Source organism: Bemisia tabaci, chromosome 6, assembly GCF_918797505.1.
Source record: "Bemisia tabaci chromosome 6, PGI_BMITA_v3".
NCBI lineage: Eukaryota > Metazoa > Arthropoda > Insecta > Hemiptera > Aleyrodidae > Bemisia > Bemisia tabaci.
In genome coordinates, this window is record NC_092798.1 from 21,455,991 (window position 1) to 21,476,447 (window position 20,457).

Genomic DNA, 20,457 nt, shown 5'->3' on the forward strand with positions numbered 1-20,457 from the left:
GACAAAATGTAACGCGTGCAGCGAACGTCCAAGTTTTATGGGCTGTAATGTATGATGCGTCCTTTCTCACTAAAACCAAAGACGACGGGGAACCGGATGTTCCCTTATAAACCGCGAAGGTTGATCAAACGTCTCATTGAAAAGTGTAGTCCATTAAATAATGGTTTTAAGCGTGTATTTTTTCTCTTTTTGCAAGTCTTAAACTAAAAATACACTATAATTGAAGTTTTGATCGGAGAAATTGAAAGTACTCGAAAAATAATTTTCATTTAAAACGTTGAAAATATACAAAACGCAAAACTGGTCAGCAGACAAAATGACCTATTTTATCCTTTTCTTGCAGTCTACTTAAGAACCTGCACAGGTGATTTCTGTTATCACTCTATACATGCTGGTTTTTGGTGACCTTGCAGTAATAATGATTTTATTGGCCGGCGGGAGATCGAAGAGAGTGAGTTTTCTGGAAAGTGCACTTGGGCTCTCTCCCTCCACCCTTCATCCTTTTTTCTGTTCTATTAGATCCATTGATATTTGAAACTTTTTAGCGCGGTTGAGCGGACGATGGCATAATGCTGCCCTGGGACGTAAAAAAGCTGTAAGAAGATTCAGCTGTTGCCAAATTTTTTCTCATGAAATACGAATTCCCTAAAAAAAGTGTTAATTTTTCAGATTGAATTTTGCTGCGATTCGTATTTGGGTTTCAATCTAGTGTACCCGAAAATTTCGAGGAAAAATAAGTGTAAAATTTCCCAAAAATAAATATTGCATCAGAAGATATTTGGCACCATTCGAATGTTCATACGGCGTTCTTCATTTTCCAGACATCCTGCGCGCTCGCGCCAACGTTCGCCGTCGAAACGCGAGTGCCGAGTGGATGTTTGAGCTGCAACTTATTCGAAATTGCCACGGTTCAGGTTTGAGTTATTGATTCGCCAATAAAAAGTGTCATTATCTGGAGGAAACTCTCCTGGCGAAACTATAAAACTCTATCCATCCTACTTTACGATTCCCGTTTTATGAGAAATATATATTCTCCTCCTCGGTCTACACTTCGAGCCCTTCCTGCTCGACGCTCGCTATCTTCCGCCACCTCTCTCCCCGATCTCCCTTCACCAATTTTCGCGCGGACCCTGGACATCATCGCGATACACCAGCGGAAGGGCTCGTTTTGAAATTGCAGTTACGCCCTTTTGAAGGCGGGATCGAGTATTTGCACTACTTCCACGCCCGACTCGCCATCAAAGTCGCCAAGTTATAATATAAGATGTGGATATTTTACATAAGCTCAAATGGGGAAAAGTGTCGATTTTTCAGCACAATCTGCCTACAATGTTCAGCATCAATCTGGGAATCGAGCTCTCTCCTCGACGTTTCCTATCGGTCCCGACCCAGAGAAAGAAAACTTTATGAGTGGACTCAAAACTGCGGGAAAAACTTCATGGTAAATTAAACCATTGAACAAACGAGTCACGGGAGTTTTATCTATATACTAACTGAACTTAAGGATTTGACATTAGGAGTATAGATTGATGGAGTGAGATCGATGAAGTCGTTAAGTGGTGACCATACCGTTTGAAGGAATTTTTTCGTCATAACTTAATCTCGAAAGAATCTGAATGGACTGGGTCGAAATATGCGGAAGACTTCCATCTTTTTCACTTTCAAAGTTTTTCCACTCTGTTAAATTGCGCGATTTCTTTACACTGCAAAAAACGATTACCATTTACATGATGCTGTACAAACTCTTCATTAATAGTAACCATAGCTAACACTGGAAAAAAAGTCCCTTGGATCCAGAGTCCACGCTCTTAAAAAAGTTAACTGGGAAAAATACTCTTGATTCGATCATTTTTGTGCTTGAATCGAGAGCCAAGCCTCTCAATGTAAGCGGGGTTTCTTTTGATTCAAGCAAAAATCCGATCGAATCAGGAATATTATTTTTTGTCAATTTTTTCAAGAGTCTGGACTTTGGATCCAAGAGACTTTTTTCAGTGAATAGAAGTATTTTTTACCTTTAAGTGGGAATTTTACCACTACTTTGGTAAAAGCGTCACTATTGGTTATGACTACTATTAACTGAGCGTTCAAATGAAATACCACTGCGATATGGTAATTTTAGTCACAGTTGTTTCTATGCGCAGTTTTCATCCCTCAAATTCTTTTTAATCCAGAGATATTTCTAAAAATCAAGCTAAAAATTTAACCGAAAGTTATCCTCATTGCAACATCATCTCGACTTATCGTCGGATAGAAAACTTTCAAAGCTTCTGACGTGTAATTATTTAAAAGAATCAAGAAACAAACTTTGTAAAATACATTTTTTCAAAAGATAAATGTGTATAATCTTACCTGTATAACCCTCATAGGAAGGCCAGTTTCTTTAGCTAATTGTTCCCTGATATGTCTGGTCGGTTTCGGTGTTTGAGCAAAGGCCGTTTTCAGGATATCTAATTGCTTCGCTTTTATCGTTGTTCTAGGCCCCCTTCGTTTCGACCCCGAGTTTCCGTCGTCGGGGCTCTTATTTTCTGTTTGGCTATCTCGCGTTTCCGCATCTCCATCTAACGACCCTGAAACAAAATAAATAAAGCAAATCATTAATAATACTTGAAATAAATTGATCTTCAAAATTGGGAACAACTTTGTAAAGTCTATTGTTGACTTCAGCATTCAGAGCGGGAAAAAATGGTCCGAAAATCAACGATTTTGATTACCTGATAAGAATTTAAACACGTGGTTGAAATAAGATTTTGTGATAAACGAGGAATTCGATCATATTATGAAGATACATGCCTGATTTTTCGTACACTGAAAAAAACACTCCGGCCGTGGAAGCCGTACTTACGGGCTATATAGAGATACCGTCCGTGTTCCGGGCTCTGAGGCCGAAAGTTCCGAGCGTAGCACCCGGACCAGTCGAAGTGCTCCGGGTGCTACGCCCGGAACTTTCGGCCTCTGAACCCGGAACACAGACGGTATGTCTATATAGCCCGTAAGTACGGCTTCCACGGCCGGAGTGTTTTTTTCAGTGTATCGATCAATATGTTACAAATTTAATGTTAAGAGAAAAAGAGAGAAACATTCAACCGTGATAGTTTGGCCATTTCAAGGGCACGCCATTGAACAATCCTCCATTTTTCTTTTACGGTCAGCACACGATGTGGATGTTTCAGAAGATCTGACAACAAATAGTCTTATTGCGGTTTGCCTCGCCTAACCGCATTGAAATAATGATCAAATTAAACGAAATTATTGACAATTTTGCGAGCCCCTATTCCTTGTTGAGGCCACAGCGCCTATAAAGACCTAGGGCTGAGGCACTATTAAAACTACCGTCAAATTCTAACCACAGAGGTCACGAATCATCGAATATATAATTCACTGTTCGAAGTGCGAGGGCTTTCAAAATAGACGACGAAAAATTCCCGCTGTTCACTGAAGAAACTATTAATGGTTCATCTTAAAAAATTCACATTATTGCAGCTTTGACTGAAGACAAGATATTTCTACAATGCTGCAATGGACAAGAGCGAGACAAAATGCTGCAAATATTAAATTTACGTTCGGTTAAGACTTTTTTATTGGATATCTTCAGAAGTAAAATGTTTAGTATGTAAAATAGAACTTTGGAAACGATCTTCATACCATTTGATAAAGGAGTAATCGATGTTAGGTATGGATCGGTTTATGAAATAGCTGGCATGCAAATACTTCAACCGATGAGATGAAGTAAGAAACGCAAATGCAATGGATTCAAAATGGTAGCCCGTTAAGTGACTTTAAAACGCAAGGTATTTCATTTCCACGTAGCTTTAACCAGTAAGAATCCTTACGACCATTAAGGTTCACCAGAGTATGGATATAATACGTTCCTCCATCAGCCGACTCAAATGAGTTCGATTCTCGCGCCCAAACCCTCGGCTTCGTTTATTATTCGCGGCTGACAGTTTTGGTCTGAGGCCCTTTGCGCTCTGTTGCAAACCACCCCAGAAATATCGATTATATTGCGATAAAATTTGAATTTTGGTGAGCATTTTGGCAACAGGATACCCCGAAGCACTCGAAACCGCGCACTAGTCAAATTTCATGAGTGATGACGCTGCCTAGACCCGGAGCCAAAGCGAGCCGCACAAACTACGCTTCGGCCGAAAAGCGAGTTAGGTCCCAAATCCAAACCTCGAACGATGAATTATTAGGACAGCCGCAGCCGAGAAAAACTCCGAATCGGAGCGGAGGGGAGGCTAAAGAAAATACCATTAGTGCCCGAGGTATTAACAAATCTTTATCCTTTGTTTCACGACAGAGTTGAGACGTTCCGTTTCTTCTCCAACTTATCGTCTTAATGATGAACGACTTTTAGACTCGAGGCCGCGAGCTAGGAAAAGAGAGGGAACTTGCTCCCGCATTCGATATTTTTGTTTTTAAATTTTCTCGTATAAATATTTTCATAACACCTATTGGTATCGCGTGTTTGAATGTTCGTTTTGAAGTGTCGGTTATTAGGAAAATTTTGATATATTTAGTAAAGAATTGGCGGAAATCTGAAATTTGATGAATTCCATCCATAAATGAAACCTACCAGGTGAGCTGAGCACGAGAATATCCTCGGTTAATTACTAGAGAGAGTTTTGATCAAATGATCTAATCTACAATGCAAGTGTTTGAAGTGAAGTATGCTGCCTTATGACGTCACAAGGTGGTCCATATTCTCTACTTTTGACCGCGGAAACAAAATGTTAGGGTTATCCACAAAAATTGTGGTATTACACTCCAATTTGTTGGATGATATGGAAATTTTCAATTAATTTTGGTAGCACCGCAACTTTGAATTGGTAACCAAATTTATTGAATTACTACCACAATTAAATATGACACTACACAATTAATTAAAAATGTCCAAGTCGAGACCCCTTTTTTCCGTGGAATCTATTTTCCTTCAATTTCCTAGAATCATAAAAAAATACCGTGAATTTAGGCCATCGAGCACATTTATAGCCATACATTTTTTTCTAAATTATTATTTCCTTCGAAACGTAAGAAGGGCTCTTTGAGCATCCCCTCTCCTAGAGAAGGAACCGAAATTACGTCATTAACCGGGAAGCTCGGCATGCGGCAAATGAACTGGAAACCATAACTCGGTGTCGGGGCTGTCATATTCGTGCGAGTGAGGGAAAACTGTCAGCGAGGATTTTTTAAAATTTTAATTATCACGTCGAGAGGGAGAGAAATTGGTTGGCCGGAGTGGCGCGTCGCGTCGAGTAGCGCGTCGGCGTGGACAGTCTCGCATTTGTCAACGCCCGGCGTAAGTGACAGTCGTCGACAGTTGAGGGACGTGCAGAGTATTGCCAACCGGAGCCATGCAGGCACTAGACAGTCACTAAGCAGACAGCTTCGGGAAATGCGCTACGGAAAAACGCCGTATGAGCCTTCAGACGTTGCCAAATTGCCTTTCGGAAATCACGAATTTCCAGGAAAACTTGTGAATATTTCTCTCCCAATTTTTCAGAGAATTTTGTTCGTATTTTGATCTACAGTTCCTGAAAATCTCAAGGAGGAATATTCCTAATTTTCCTCAAAAATAAACATTTTATCGGAGGAAATTTGGCAACTCTCGAATATTCATACGGTGTTTTTCCTCAGCAGTTCGGGAGATGTGCTACCTCGCACCGTGCATCCCTTCCCGTTATGAAATCGCGAGTCGCGTACTGCTCGGGTAAAAAATTTGAACGACAGATTGGGAAAAGCTATCGCTCCATTCGTGGGACTATTTCTGTGCCTATCGATGGATGCACTCTAAAAAACGTATCTCAATTTGACGCACTGCGAATGGACAAGGTATTAATCAAAGAATCACGTTGCAGGGAGGGGTGAAAGCTAGAGGGGCTAAGGGCTTAATTGGCCACTAGAGACAAGGTGTGAATTAAATCGATTCGCTACAAATTATCTCTTCGAAATTTCAAGAGGAATGCGAATTAAACAATGGGAAATCTGTTAATCAACCCCTACTTTACGTCGAAAATTGGAGGCAAACTGCATTAAGTCGATTATATTATTGAACGAAAAGAATTCCAAATAAACTTTGCAACCGTTCCTGCTTAAACAAGTAAGTTGTCAGAAGAAACTCAGGATGTTTCCAAACAATTTTAAGGACATGTTTAGATTAGCATCTTCTTGAAAACGGAGATTTCTAAAATTCGCGATAAAAACACGCATTTTTTTTACTTTAGCTACCAATCAATGTATTGTGATACTATGCTCACGGTGCAAACATTCATGCGCTGGTGGAAACTAAGACTCCAACGTTAAATGATCATTTTGCAGTTTGACCACTTTCTCGCCAAAAAGTTGCATGGTCATCCTCTGACCTTTCATCAATTGTGCACCCTAACAACGAAGTAGGTGCTAAATGATTTTCTTTCGGACACTGCGCCGCCAAACTGTTCTTCATTTAGAGCCGACAAAGCCTACAGGTAGAGCTGTGGCCTTTTTAGTGGACCGATAGTGAAAAAAAGACAGGCTATGAAAAATTGAATTTTGTGATGTGAAAATGACCTCGCATTGTCCAAACTACAAATGAGTGGTATAGAAGGAAAAAGCATCTGAACATGAGCGAAGTTTCAAATTTTTTTACGCATTATTTTGTTACTCCCGCTTGCAAAATGCAGCATGCACAAATTGACGGTTATACATACTTTCTTTTCATACGACACAGTAAAACTACGCGATAGTCCAAAACCTAACTATATTTTGTTTTTAGGAGAATAGTTCTCTAAAGAGACCATCAAATATCCACATTTCGGTTGCACATTCATCTACTTTAGACCACCGAAAAACGAGAGGGAGAGTTAAAAAAGGAAAACAAATGGTAGAGAGGAAAAATCATTAACGTATCCAGTCTCCATGATGGGGTGTAGTCCATTATGTGATGCGCTCTGCGACAAAACTGTGTGATACAACTATATTAACTTCAGAGACGATCAAATTGCATACCCACTCATACGAAGGCGCACTGAGTTTTTTTCGTATTTTCAATTGATTTGACCCAAAAAAGAGTGTAAGCGCCGACGTACTTGTCTTTGAAACGTTTTAATGAGTAAGTACTCTGTTGAAATTAAGTATTTTCACTAAAGCTGCAGTTCTGCTTTCACAATATCTAGAGAATTGTGTGTTGATAGAAGATTGTTTTAATAAGCAACGGTGGCTCAGGTGGTACAGAAGTCCTTTTTCTAGTAATTAAGGCATATTTTCTTTTAAATGCGTCTATAATATAAACTCAAACCCGCTCCTGATTATTTTCAGGTACCTATGTGAGAAAACAAACACTCACCACATGGACCTACAGAGTAAAATCAGACTTATAGCGCCATAATCATAAGACCCTATCAATCCGTGTTGTTTGAATCGTTCTTATCGCACTAAACCGATACTTGGATATTATTTTTCATTTAGGAACCAATATTTCTGACTCATTCTTAAAAACACCTAATTTCATGGGTAAACTAATGGTTTTTATGTCGCTTCTGGAATGAACCAAACATATACGAGTTCTTAATCGCAAAATGCGGTCTTTTTTTTCATAAGAATACTTGCATTTTTCACTTGCACCTTTCAAAATAGAAGATGTACTACTCCCCATCGTGCGATGGATGAAGTCTTCAACAAAAACCCCGAGCAACTCTTTTAACGAAGACCAGGAGTTGAAGGTTAACTGAGGAAGCGGGTCGATAATATTTCAAACTTGAGAATGTTGTGTCTCTCGGCCGAGCGGATAGCCGGATGGAAGTGAGGAAGAGCCGGTGTTAATTGCGCATGCGCCCAAGATATTTTAGGTATGCTGGTGGCGACGCGTCTAGGGTCTCGGATTTGCTAGTTATCTGGAATATTTGGTTTCTCGTGACGGTCGTGTGTCCGTGGAGCGTGCGAGGGCCACCTGACATAAAACCCCGGAGGTGTCAAACTTAAAATTCCTGAGTGAAGCGTCAAAGCTGCATTGGATTCCTCTTCGCGTGTGTCCAGCACACGCAGGGTCGCACACAGGTTGAATACTCTTGTAGAGATTGCCTGATTTTACTTCTTACGGAAAAATAATCTTATTTCTTTGAATTGTCCATTATATAACCCCAATATTTTACTCGAAAGGGATAAGAACGAAAAAGAAATTGTGTTTGGAGACGTTACTAAATGCCTGAATCCTAGGGTCAGGAGGGGGCTCAAAGGGTATGGGTTCTGGCAAGTACTGCTAGGATCAAAAAAGTAGTATTGAATAAAACTCTAATTTACCAAGATATTTGGTAGATTCAAAAGGCTGGTACATTCTTGGTTAAGAAAATTAAGCCGAGTTAGGACTTTCTTTTTTTAAAAAAAAGGAGAGAGAAACCATTATTTTTCCGGGGTCAAATTTAGAGCTAATTCATTAATGCGGGATGTATGTCAAAATTGAGTGAGACCCATGTGCTCGAAACACCTGATAATTTTGCTAAAACACGTCGCGGTTTATCATGTTTTTTTTTTTTTTTTTTTTTTTTTTTTTTTTTTTTAATAAATTGATTTTTCTCCTTAAATTTCATAATTAATTTTAGCTCACGCAATTCTCTCTCTTGTCCAATTAGCTTCATCTTAATTAATCCACATGATGTGATATATATACTAAAGTAAAAATTCTGCGAAAAGTTGGGGGGGGGGGGGGATAAATCATCACGCTGATATTTTCACCAAACTATCTTTTGCTAGTGGTGCCAACTGGATGAAAAAGAGAAAAAACATTCGATTTAATTTTGCTGAATAAAATGAGATTTTATGAGATTCAAGGGGAGGGAAATTTCTTTCATGTAAAAGAGGCCTCCGGCTCAACAAAAATTTGCGTAGCAAAATTATCCAGAGAATTTAAAAATATCGATTTACTACTATATTAAAGTAACATACCTTGATCTTCTAGGTCCTCATGTTTCGTATCGTGGTCTAAAGGGCCCTGGAGATCACCGGCTGATAAGGAATTGTTGTTGGCTTCTGGCGTGGCTGGATGCAGCTGGCCGTGCAATGAATGGTGGTGTTTGATCATGCCGCCAACCGTTGAGGAACTTGTATCATCGTCGTCTTCTTCTTCCGATCCAGAAAAATTCAACGAGTTTTCTGCAACAAGAAAAAATATATTGATCAACTGAGCGTCCAGTGTCTATCAATGATACACTTTGTAGATTCATGCTACAACCGTGATCATTGCTCGAAGAAGAAAGCAGGGATAATTCACCGAGCTTGGTGTACGGAGCGGTGACTTTACCTCACAGTCAGTTCGCCTTCACTTTGCAGTGTAGGCAACCCGAGCTCCCACGAGGCCGAATAGTGGTATCACTCATAGATGTCACGATTGCTCGACAATTCACTTCAGAGACTCCACACTGCTATTCTCTCCGTAGTGTAAAAGTTATCTCCGGAAGTCAACACTAAAATTTGCTTAACGATGACTGATGACCAAAGAGGTGAACAATAGGTTAAGCGATTCTGGTCAAATTTGAAAAAATTGCCCGTAGAAAAGCTCGCCACGAGTCCACAACATGTATTAGTCATCATTCGTTGAAAAAAAGTCACTTAGATCCAGACCAAACTCTTACAAATTTTGACAAAAAAAGATACTCTTGATTCAGTCGGATTTTTGCTTGAATCGAGAGCAATCCTCTTACTTTAAGCGGATTACCTTTTGATTCAAGCAAAAATCCGATCAAATCATGATAATTTTTTCTTGTCAAATTTTTTAAGAGTCTGGACTCTAGATCCAAGAGACTTTTCATTCCAGTGTTAGGCGAGTTTGATTTGCATTTATGCTCAACAAGTTGCCCATCAACAATTTTAGGCGAAAAATAGCGCTGACGTCAGATTTTAATTTTTTTATCTTATTCGATTACACGCGCTAGATTTTTAGTACGGAGTCCCTTAAACATATGGACCGAGTTCATCAGAAAGGAACCAACCCACATTAAGTTGAAACTGAGAACAAGAGATTTGAAGTTTTATTCCTACATAAAGCTCAAGTGTAAAAAATAAACTTAACCCTTCTTTTCACAATTGTTTTTGTTTCGTTTTTTTGTTTTTTTTGTTTTGTTCGATTTTTAGCAGGAGAAAATATACAGCTGGTGAAACTCAAAAACATTCTAAACTCAAAGTTTTCGAAAATCTGGGTTGATTCCTGCTTTTAAAGCCCCGGACCATATCGCCTCTGAAGGGCACGCACACTGCTCGGTAGTGAGTGATAGCTCGAAACCGCTGGAGGAGACACGAAGACAAATAACGCCGAATATGGATCAATGACAAGCGAGCCTGCCACCAGTATCAACGGTGGCTGAGGCCGTAGGTGTATCGAAGCCTGTTATATCTGTTTGTGTATGAAGCGCCACCCCCTCCGCCCGCCCGCCCCGGCGGCGCGCCCCCGCGGGCTGCAGTTGGCCAGGTACGTCTCAAATTCGAATCGATACCGGCGACCTTTCAACGGCGACGTCCAGATACGTGTCTGTCCTTGGTTCGGCGGGCGGCCCGCTTTGCGCAATCGCTCCCAGCGCCGATGGTCGCCCGCCGGTCGCGCGGACGTGCGCGCCCGCCGGGACCGGCATCCACCGCGGCGGGGTGTGGAAGGTGGGGGGGGGGGTGGGTGGGAGGGCGGGGGGGGGGGGGGTGGGTGGGGGGGGGGGGCGGGGGGTGGGCACAGTTGGGGGGTCGTGGAGGGGCGAGGGGGGGGGGGGGGGTGTGGGGGCGGGTGGGGGGGGGTGGGGGTGGAGGGGGGGGGGGGGGGGGGGGGGGGGGGGGGGGGGGGGGGGGGGGGGGGGGGGGGGGGGGGGGGGGGGGGGGGGGGGGGGGGGGGGGGGGGGGGGGGGGGGTGGGGGGGGGGGGGGGGGGGGGGGGGGGGGGGGGGGGGGGGGGGGGGGGGGGGGGGGGGGGGGGGGGGGGGGGGGGGGGGGGGGGGGGGGGGGGGGGGGGGGGGGGGGGGGGGGGGGGGGGGGGGGGGGGGGGGGGGGGGGGGGGGGGGGGGGGGGGGGGGGGGGGGGGGGGGGGGGGGGGGGGGGGGGGGGGGGGGGGGGGGGGGGGGGGGGGGGGGGGGGGGGGGGGGGGGGGGGGGGGGGGGGGGTGGGGGGGGGGGGGGGGGGGGGGGGGGGGGGGGGGGGGGGGGGGGGGGGGGGGGGGGGGGGGGGGGGGGGGGGGGGGGGGGGGGGGGGGGGGGGGGGGGGGGGGGGGGGGGGGGGGGGGGGGGGGGGGGGGGGGGGGGGGGGGGGGGGGGGGGGGGGGGGGGGGGGGGGGGGGGGGGGGGGGGGGGGGGGGGGGGGGGGGGTGGGGGGGGGGGGGGGGGGGGGGGGGGTGGGGGGGTGGGGGGGGGGGGGGGGGGGGGGGTGGGGGGGGGGGGGGGGGGGGGGGGGGGGGGGGGGGGGGGGGGGGGGGGGGGGGGGGTGGGGGGGGGGGGGGGGGGGGGGGGGGGGGGGGGGGAGGGGTGGGGGGGGGGGGGGGTGGGGGGGGGGGGGGGGGGGGGGGGGGGGGGGGGGGGGGGGTGGGGGGGGGGGGGGGTGGGGGGGGGGGGGGGTGGGGGGGGGGGGGGGGGGGGGGGGGGGGGGGGGGGGGGGGGGGGGGGGGGGGGGGGGGGGGGGGGGGGGGGGGGGGGTGGGGGGGGGGGGGGGGGGGGGGGTGGGGGGGGGGGGGGGGGGGGGGGGGGGGGGGGGTGGGGGGGGGGGGGGGGGGGGGGGGTGGGGGGGTGGGGGCGGTTTTCTTTGTTTTTGGGGTTGTTCTGGTTGGGGGGAGTGTAGGCGGTATGCTTCTTTTTTTTTTGTGGTTTCTTGATGTTTATTGTTTTTCCTTGCTTTGTTTTTTTCCTGGTTTTTTTTTTTTATATTTTTTTTATTATTCTTTCTTTTTCCTTTATTTTTTTTATTGTTTTTCTAGGTTCTATTTTTTATTTTTTTTTTTTTTCTCCCCCACCCCCCCCACCCCCAATTCAGACTCTCCCGCCCACCCGATTAGAAGCGCCATGCGGCGGGATTCTCGTGCCCTTCCGAAAAAACTCCACTGCTTTGATTTGAGCGAAATAGAAGTGTTGCGGATTTTTTTGGGTAAAATCGATTAATCGAATCGATTCGATTTTCTTTGAGAATCCGATTTAAATCGGACAGTAAAAGTCGATTTTCTGAGAAAACGAGAAAAAACACTAAAATAATGGCCCGGACTGTATGTAACAAGGTGGAGAAACGGTGCTGGGTTCACACCATGTCGCGGGGAGAACAAAGCCGAAGAAATTCAAAAAAAATTGCATTTAGAGTCAAAAAAATTTTTGCTCTGATGAGAAAAATTTTTAAAGGAAATATTTTCCTGAGAAGTACACGAAAAAAAATCGTAAATTACAAAGGTAAAACATTTGCAATCTTTGAAGGAAATTGAATGAAAATTTCTGGAAATTTCGGTGGATTTTGGTCCAAAAATAGGTTCACGTGCAGAATTAATGCATTCGGGTGGCAAAGTAAAAATGTTTGATTTTGAGGAGAAAATAAATATACGCGAATAATAAATCCTAGAAAATCGATGCGATTTAATCGATTTTTTCGGTTTAAAAAAAAAAAGATTTATCTAGAAAATCCATAAAAAATCCCCAACACTGAACATATACTGTGGACAGCTTTAGGAAGCTTTACTAGATAGAATGGCCCTGCGGACAAGGGTTGAGAGCACTACATGACACTCCAGACAAGAAAGGGGGAAACCGCTTTCTCATTGAAATTACAATACATGGAAGGCAAAGAATGATGTAAATTGAGAAAAAACGGGTGAAGCAATCCCCTAGCACCTATATTTCGTATCCTCTTTCAGCCACGTCAAAAATATGTATTCTAGAATGGGAACCAACTCGGAGACACCTTCACCGAGCACTTCATCGGTGAAGAGGTGCATGTGTAAAGGAAATTCAAATTGCTTGATTCATCATTAGAATTGAGTGGGACATTTATTGGGTTGCACGGTCATTAAAGTGCTTCAGAGGGGTTTCGCTGCTCCTCCGGATCCTGTGTAAGGAGCCGATAAAAAAATCAACATAAAATCGGAAAGGAGAGACTGTGTTAAAAAAAGAGAGGGGAAAAAACCCCGACCGGGACCGGCCCCTGGGGGCCGACAGACAAGGGGGACGGGCGGGGAGGGGGGTAAAGGGTAGCGTGGGCACACCATTACGAAAGATTAAACTAGGTAAAGAAAATCGCTTTTATATTTGTTCTTTTCCCGAATGAATCATAAATAAAGGATAATATTTGTGCCGGACAGATATGTGCAGGGCCTGCATTTATGACGTGCGCGGTCGGCACTCGCAGCCGACCCCGCTTTTTTCGGCTCTTTCTCCCGGTTTTATGTTTTGTGACTAATTTTCGAAGACGCCGTCACTAAAATGTTCCTTATTTACGACTTCCAGCCTCAACCTCACCGCGAGCTACTCCCCGTGTGATACCTTTGAGCCTCCGCCGAAATGGATAACCGCAAGGATCTTTATTCATGAGTACGCGAAACGTAAGAACAATCCCAACGTGGACCTCTTCTACCTCGCCATTCAGGATTATGCAAGATCAAAGAACTGCCGAATACTCGGACTGCGTGTTCCATCATTCATAACGAGCGTCGGTGGAGTTATTCTTTCCGTTTTCGGGTTCATTCAAAACATTTCGTCCTCGTAAAATTGCAACCGGTCCGGTGAGCAGTTTCGACTTGTGCTCTCCATTGCATCCGCTGAAATTCGTCTTCGATCTCTCATGGTACAATTTTAACTCCTGGAGGTTAATAAATATGCAGCGTCATTTGTGCGTCGCAGGATTGTAGACCCTCATCCGGGAAGGGCTGGTTCCTACCCAAAATCTAGGTAATGCCATTGACTTACCTATCTGTACATGAGCACCAAACCGTTCTTTCCCTGTTGGACGCAACACGTGAAGTATTCACGCAGTCTTGTAGGCGCTATGCGTTTCACGCTGACCGCACTGTGTTTGGCGCAATGCGTGAAGTATTCATGCATTCTTGTAGGCGCTATCCGTTTCACGCTGACCGCAATGACCGTACTGCGTTTGATGCAATGCGTGAAGTATTCGTGCAGTCTTGTAGGCTCTAATATGTGTTACATGCCAATCGCCGAGCCGAGGGCTTCTCCTTTTCATCTCAAGTCCTCGTTATCATTTCTCTCTAAGTCGCGCCGTTCCAGGCAAAATTGCGTGTTTGATCTCTCTCTTAACTCGACTTATTGAAGGCGCTGTCTCTTGTATCACTAAGAGACGACAGAATTAGAAATTACTATACTCTCAGGAAATGGGAGATTTTGTCGCCTTTTCTCGTTTGTAATTTTGTTTTTATAAATCCGATTTTTTTTAAACCTACACTTTAAAAAATTGCAAATTTTTGCCGCCCCTTAGATTTGCCGCCATGGGCCGCGGCCCATGTGGTGACCCCCTTAATACCCCCCCCCCCCCCCCCTGACTACCATTCTACCGGGCCGATGTGCATGATTCTTGCGGCTATCAACAAGTGATGGTGCCTAGATGAGCCCGAGCTACTCAGATTTTGGAAAATTCTCAAAAACAGATCCGGGAGCCGCAAAGCGGCCAGGGAGCGAATACATTTTGCGCCCTGCTCAGCGTTTGAACATTGAAATTCCAACTTGTGATGACGTCACATCATCATTCCAAACCCGCGCAATGTTTTGGGGGTGAGAGGACGGAGCCTGACAAAATATTTTCCCCCGAACCCGGGGTTTCGGCGGGAGCCCCGTTGTGTGCGGTTATCACATCGGTATCAGAATCAGATACAAAAACAATGCAATGAATGGCTCCGGGCGGGGCGGCGGGAGGGACCGGGTCCAAGCCCCGGAGATATGCAGGAGGGATAAATCGTCGCTCTCCTCACATAAGGGCGTAACCACTTTCAGAAATGAACCCTGTTGTCTATATAATTCAACGCTTTTCCGGGCTCATCTCGATGTGTGGTTACGCCCTTACGTCAGAGGCGATGAAATGATGCGTGTGGCTCCTGATGAGGCGGGACAGATGTCCGCTGTATGCGTAGAGTCAATAGGACGTCGAGTGGGGCGCTCCCCGCGGAATTAGTTGCCAATCCGAACAATTAAATATGATATTTGTAGTGGAATTATGCACGAATAGGCAACGCCGCCGCGAGTACTTAAATCTGCACACCGCATGCACGTTTGCATCGTGTCGAGCGTTTTGTCCCTGTTTACACTCGCCATTCAAGGATCTGCGCCACTGGAGGCAACGTCCTCACTTCTTACTCCTTTTTTCCGAACAATGAGCTTGTTTCAGCTTTCAGCCGAAGCCTTTCACCCGCTCGGGTCCCTTTATGCCGTGAAGCCCTCAAATCTCGACTGTTTCAGTTTTGCATTGAGCTTCGGATTTTTTATTGCCTCCCTCGGCGCCGTTTACGAGGACGATCAGGATGGAGCGTGTGCAGCCGTGCTGAGGAAATACGCCGTAAGAACATTCAGACGTTGCATATTCTGCCGTCGTAAGGAAGAACGCCGTATGAACATTCGAGAGTTGCGAAATTTTCCTCAGTAAAAGTTTCATTTTTTAGGAAAGTTGTAAATATTTTTCCTTGAAATTTTCAGACTTTTGGTGAAATTGCGAACAAAATTATCTGAAAAATTGGAAGGAAAATATTCATAAATTTACCGGGAAATTCGTGTTTTATCAGAGGAAAGTTGGCAACGCCTGAAGGTTCATACGACGTTTTTACACAGCGCAGTTGTGTAGATGAGCTTTTCACCCTCGCGTAACATTCGACATCTCTGCTTGATAACTTTGACCCTAACTTTTGCAAACTAAAGTTGGGGAGTAACCTATGAGGATTACTGGATAGCGACTTTTAAAATTTTCTAAACCTCACCGCATCGCAGTGGATAAAATATGGAAGAGCTGACTGAAATGACCCAATGAATGAGTCCATGAATGATGTCAGATACTTCGCGTGCAGACGAGGCGGAGAGAAGGGTAGGGGGGTGGGTCTGCGAACACTTTTGAAAGAGGATGAGGGAAAGCGTAAAAAAAGAGATAAAAAAAAAAAAAAAAAAAAAAAAAATTAGAGAAAAAATGGAAAAATGTCCGACGTCAGTTATGGACGACACCAAATGTGATTCAGGTATGACATACCAAATCAAAAAAAAGGAGAGAAAGAAGGAAAGAGGAAGGGAATATAGGGTGAAGAGGAAGAGCGAGAGAGGGAAAGCGAAAAAGAGAGATGTAATTTTGCAACTGTCGTCATTTTGGTATTTCGAGTGCGTCACTTGACATCGCGAGTCTCCCCAGAATGGGCACGCATTGATGAGTTTGTTAGAGCGCAAAATGTAGGGGGGCCTTACTCCGACAAAAAATTAGCGAAAGCTGTCATTCCGAATTTTTCGGTCATAATTTACTTCGAACGACTTTTTATTTTTTGGAAATCGTTTCCACCCACGAGAATGCGACGCTGAAAAAAGGGAAAACAGATGGCAAAAAAATTAAACGCTCGCTAAATTCATGACGCTCAAGTCATTACCGAGTATTATGCATGGACGAAAATTTCGGGAATCGGGGGCTGAAAGTGACGATAAAAAATGCAGACATTTTTTATGCAAAGGCAAAGGACGGACGGAATTGATAAGGAAAAATTTGGTCGGGGGCCCCGAGACACGCTCCCCCGCCGGATTTTTAAATTATTCATACAGTCGAACGGGGCGGGGTGACGCACAGTGGATCGGGTCAATCAGAGAGGTCGAACATGAAATACTTTGACTAAAGCTGCAAATTTTGATCTTTACTTCGTCACATTTTCCATTTCAAGGGGTGCTAAGAGAAGAAAAGTTCACGAGGAAGCCAATGGGACCACTTTTAGAGCCTTAAAATTTTGTATAAATGGAGTTATAATCGTATTAAGCATGAGCACCATACATTCTTTTCTCTTTGTATCATTATTATATCATCACTATAACCTCTCTGACCCCCTAAATTTTCATTTTTTTGTCACAGTCCGTTCTAGCATTCTAACAGGCCGACGCAAAATGGATTGAGTCAATACGTTGTCTCCCGCACGAAGGAACGTAACTTCATTCCAAGGTTGCGAATTTGACTCAAACAATTCGGTTTCTCACAAAAATGTACCTGTGCAATTTTGACTCTAAATTTTTCTGATTTTAACATGGGATCGGAAGAAAAATCAGTGAAATTTTCAATTGGAAATGTCCCAGATTTCACTGGTAAAAATGCAAATTACGAGGGAAAATTTGACAACGTTGATATGTAGTTACGTTCTTTCGTGATGAGAACGACGAATTAGAGTGGTTGGACATGAATTTTTTGACTAAGACTGCAAATTTAGGTGTTTATTTCGTTAAATTTAAAATTTTGAGGTGTGAAATTTGATGCAAATTTCACGAGAAAACCAATGGGGCCGTTTTTAAGATCGCAAAATGTTGTAAATACGAGGTTATGAGCTTTTAAAGTGTCCAAATTTTGTCCGACCTCTCCATATTGACTCGCTCCACTGTGTGACGTCGGAATTTAAAATCGGGTGTCATCGTTTGTCTGGCCATCGATACACAAGTACCCGGCGCGTGGCACGGAGCGACGAGGGCAGAAATGTTAATATTTATTCGGGAATTCGCCCGGATTACGGTTGCCGCACGTTCAGAAGTGATAGCTCAAAAGTCCTCCCCCCACCCTTCGTCTCGTCGCGGTCCGACGCCGGCGAATCAAATCCCGTCAAGATGAAAACAACCCCCGTCCCAACCCCATCACTTGTCCCTGCTCCATCATTTTTACCCGGGCCCCAGCCCCGGGTCCAGGTCTCTCCCTCTAATTCAATTTCCACTCTCGAGTCTGCTCCGTCATTGGTGAGCGGGCCCAATGTTTATCTCCGTATTATTCCCGCGATCTTCTCCGTGTTTATTTATACTCCGGCTCCTCTTCCTTTCGCCCTCCTCTCTCTCTCTCTCCCGCCTGCTTCCTCGGTTTGTTCTACAAGAAAGTCTAATTGAGCGCGCCACACCAGAAATCCTCTAGACGTGTTTAGGGCCGCGTTTCTTGGAAAGAATGAAAATGATCAGTCTTAGCATAGCTCATGGTTTAAATATAAAGCAGACGGAGGAAACCCTGGCTACTGCGCAGCCCCACCCTTAACATGCGCTTCGCGCCCTCATAGGTCCCTTACGTGGCCATAAAATTCTGAATCATAATTAGTAGTTTTTCAGACGAAGGGACGTAACTCATTCATTCAAAGATTGGAAAGTTGACTTAAACGATTCAATTTTCACAAAAAAACGAACGTGCGATTTCTATCCTAAGTTCTGCTGATTTTTGCGACTCGGAAGAAGAAAAATCGGTGATACTTTCACTTAGAAACGGGGACAACGAATTGGAAGATTTAAATACAGCAAGTTCGTCCAGAAAATCTGCAGACTGCTGAAAAACCATGAAAATTGGCTTGGTAGTCTCTTTAGACATAACCGTGACAAAAAACGAATATTTGAGGAGTCTTAAAGCTTCAAAATGGGGAAAATCCGAATCGGTGTTTCTGCCACGCTCCAAATCTTATTCAGTGCTTTTTATCTGTCCTCAGTCGTTTTTATACATTGAAAAAGTTATTTTTTTCCGAAGATTACTACAGATAACGACAAAAAATTGCATAAAACATAAAACTACGGGGTAGGCAATCTGTCTGGTTTGGGATGGGATTCACAGTGTTATAGTATGATCTATAAAAAAGAAAGTTGTACCACCTAACCAAAAGTTCGATCAAAAATTGGTCGGAGAGGACGATTTTCTTTGAAATCGGTCTAGACAGAATTTTTTAGGAATTATATAATTTTGATTCTTGATTACGCAAAAGCAAGTGTTGCGGGTGAACAAATAGACCTTAAACTTTATCATCTTCCAGCAACTCTCGAAACTTCGTAAATCAAACTTTCAGAGGAAGAAGTCTTCGAGCTAATTAAGTAGGCGAGAATATAACTTTCATGTGATGCCTCTCTGAAGTCTCCGAACGGTTGCACTCCTGTGGCAAACTCAATAGATTCGAATATGAGATTATAACGCAATTTCCTTAGCATGAGTTTTCCCTATATCAACTCAGTTTATCGTATATATGATCGCCCACGCAAAAAAAATGACTTTAAAAAACTCAAAATTGAGTCATTGATTCGAGAGCATAATTGAATATCTTTGGAACATTTCGGGGAAAATAAATGCCCGAGATTGTGAAGATCGTTTACATTGGAATTCATTGACCAAATCGTCGTTCCCTCACGAAAAAACGCAACTACCTATCGATGTTGCCACGATTCATCCACGCAAATTGCATTTTTTTCAAGGAGAAGTGTTGGCAATCTACCTAAAAGTTTTCCTGATTTTTTCTTCTGATTTCATGCAAAAATCAGACAAATTTAGACGAAAATTGCACGTGTGCATTTTTGCAAAAGATTGAATTGTTTGAGTCAACTTTGCAACCTTGAAAGTGATTTTCGTTCCTTCGTCCGTGAAACGACGAAATGATTTGAAAAATATTGCAATTTCGTGGTAAGAAAAAAAATTGCCATTTTATAGCATTAAATGGACTTCATTTTGCAATTTGGAACTATAAATTCTGGCTCCTCTGGAAAAAACACTTCTGTGCATAGGGAAACTTATGGTACTTACGTTGTTTTTAAACTGAGCTGCAATTTATAGTTCCTAATTGCAAAATGTGGTCCAACTGTCCAAATCATTTCAAAACTTTCGTTGAACTCTGCTGTTTGGGACGTTCCGAAAAGCTCGCGACTTCCGCTGAATGCCGGTCGGCGGTTGTTGCAACTTGGCTGGCGGCTCGGCGCGGCGTGAAAAAAGCGCATCGAACGGACAGAATTAAATGATTTGTGGTCAAACGAGATGACCACGGCGATAGCCGACTTGGAGCGTCATGCACGCCGCCGCGGGCCGCGATGCGACGCCGCAACATCTGAACTTGCCGGGTTCGTGTGAAAATAAAGGCTGACTTGGATACTGCCGCTTTAAGCCCGGATAATATGCTCCAAGTGAGGATTAATACCCCTCAGTATTAACTTTATACTTTCCGGAGATCCTCGTAAAACCCTACGCGTTTTGACATCATTTATCATCGTAAACTTTTTACGGGCTGAATTTACATTCACACGTTTTTATTTTTTTCACCGTCGCGCGGTGTGTCTCCTGCTTTATTTTCCCGGTGAGCCGCGTCGGTGGCAGTCGTTGACTGCTGGTTCAACAGCCATCCGACACCGTTAAAGTGTCCTTTTATTTTTCAATCCTTCACGAAATGGCATATTTGCTGGTAGGAACGGAGGATTTTACTTGCGGGAACTCAACTCCCGAACGTAAAATTTGACTACCGGATCAACAGAGATTTGAAGAAGACTCTATGTCTTCTACGTTTCGGAACCGGAAATAGCGTGATAGTTTAAAACTC

At 44.4% G+C, this 20,457-nt stretch overlaps 1 protein-coding gene across 2 annotated transcripts in view; it reads right to left on the reverse strand.

Moving 5' to 3' along the window:
* Positions 1 to 20,457, reverse strand: part of Lim1 (LIM homeobox 1) — a 106,304-nt gene that overhangs the window by 20,890 nt on the left and 64,957 nt on the right. For both annotated transcript variants that reach the window (XM_019056784.2, XM_019056793.2), the window contains exons 4-5: positions 8,920 to 9,126; positions 2,350 to 2,567 (exon numbers count right to left, since the gene is read on the reverse strand). In XM_019056784.2, coding sequence (XP_018912329.2) covers positions 2,350 to 2,567; positions 8,920 to 9,126 — 425 coding nt within the window. The remainder of the gene's footprint in view (positions 1 to 2,349; positions 2,568 to 8,919; positions 9,127 to 20,457) is intronic.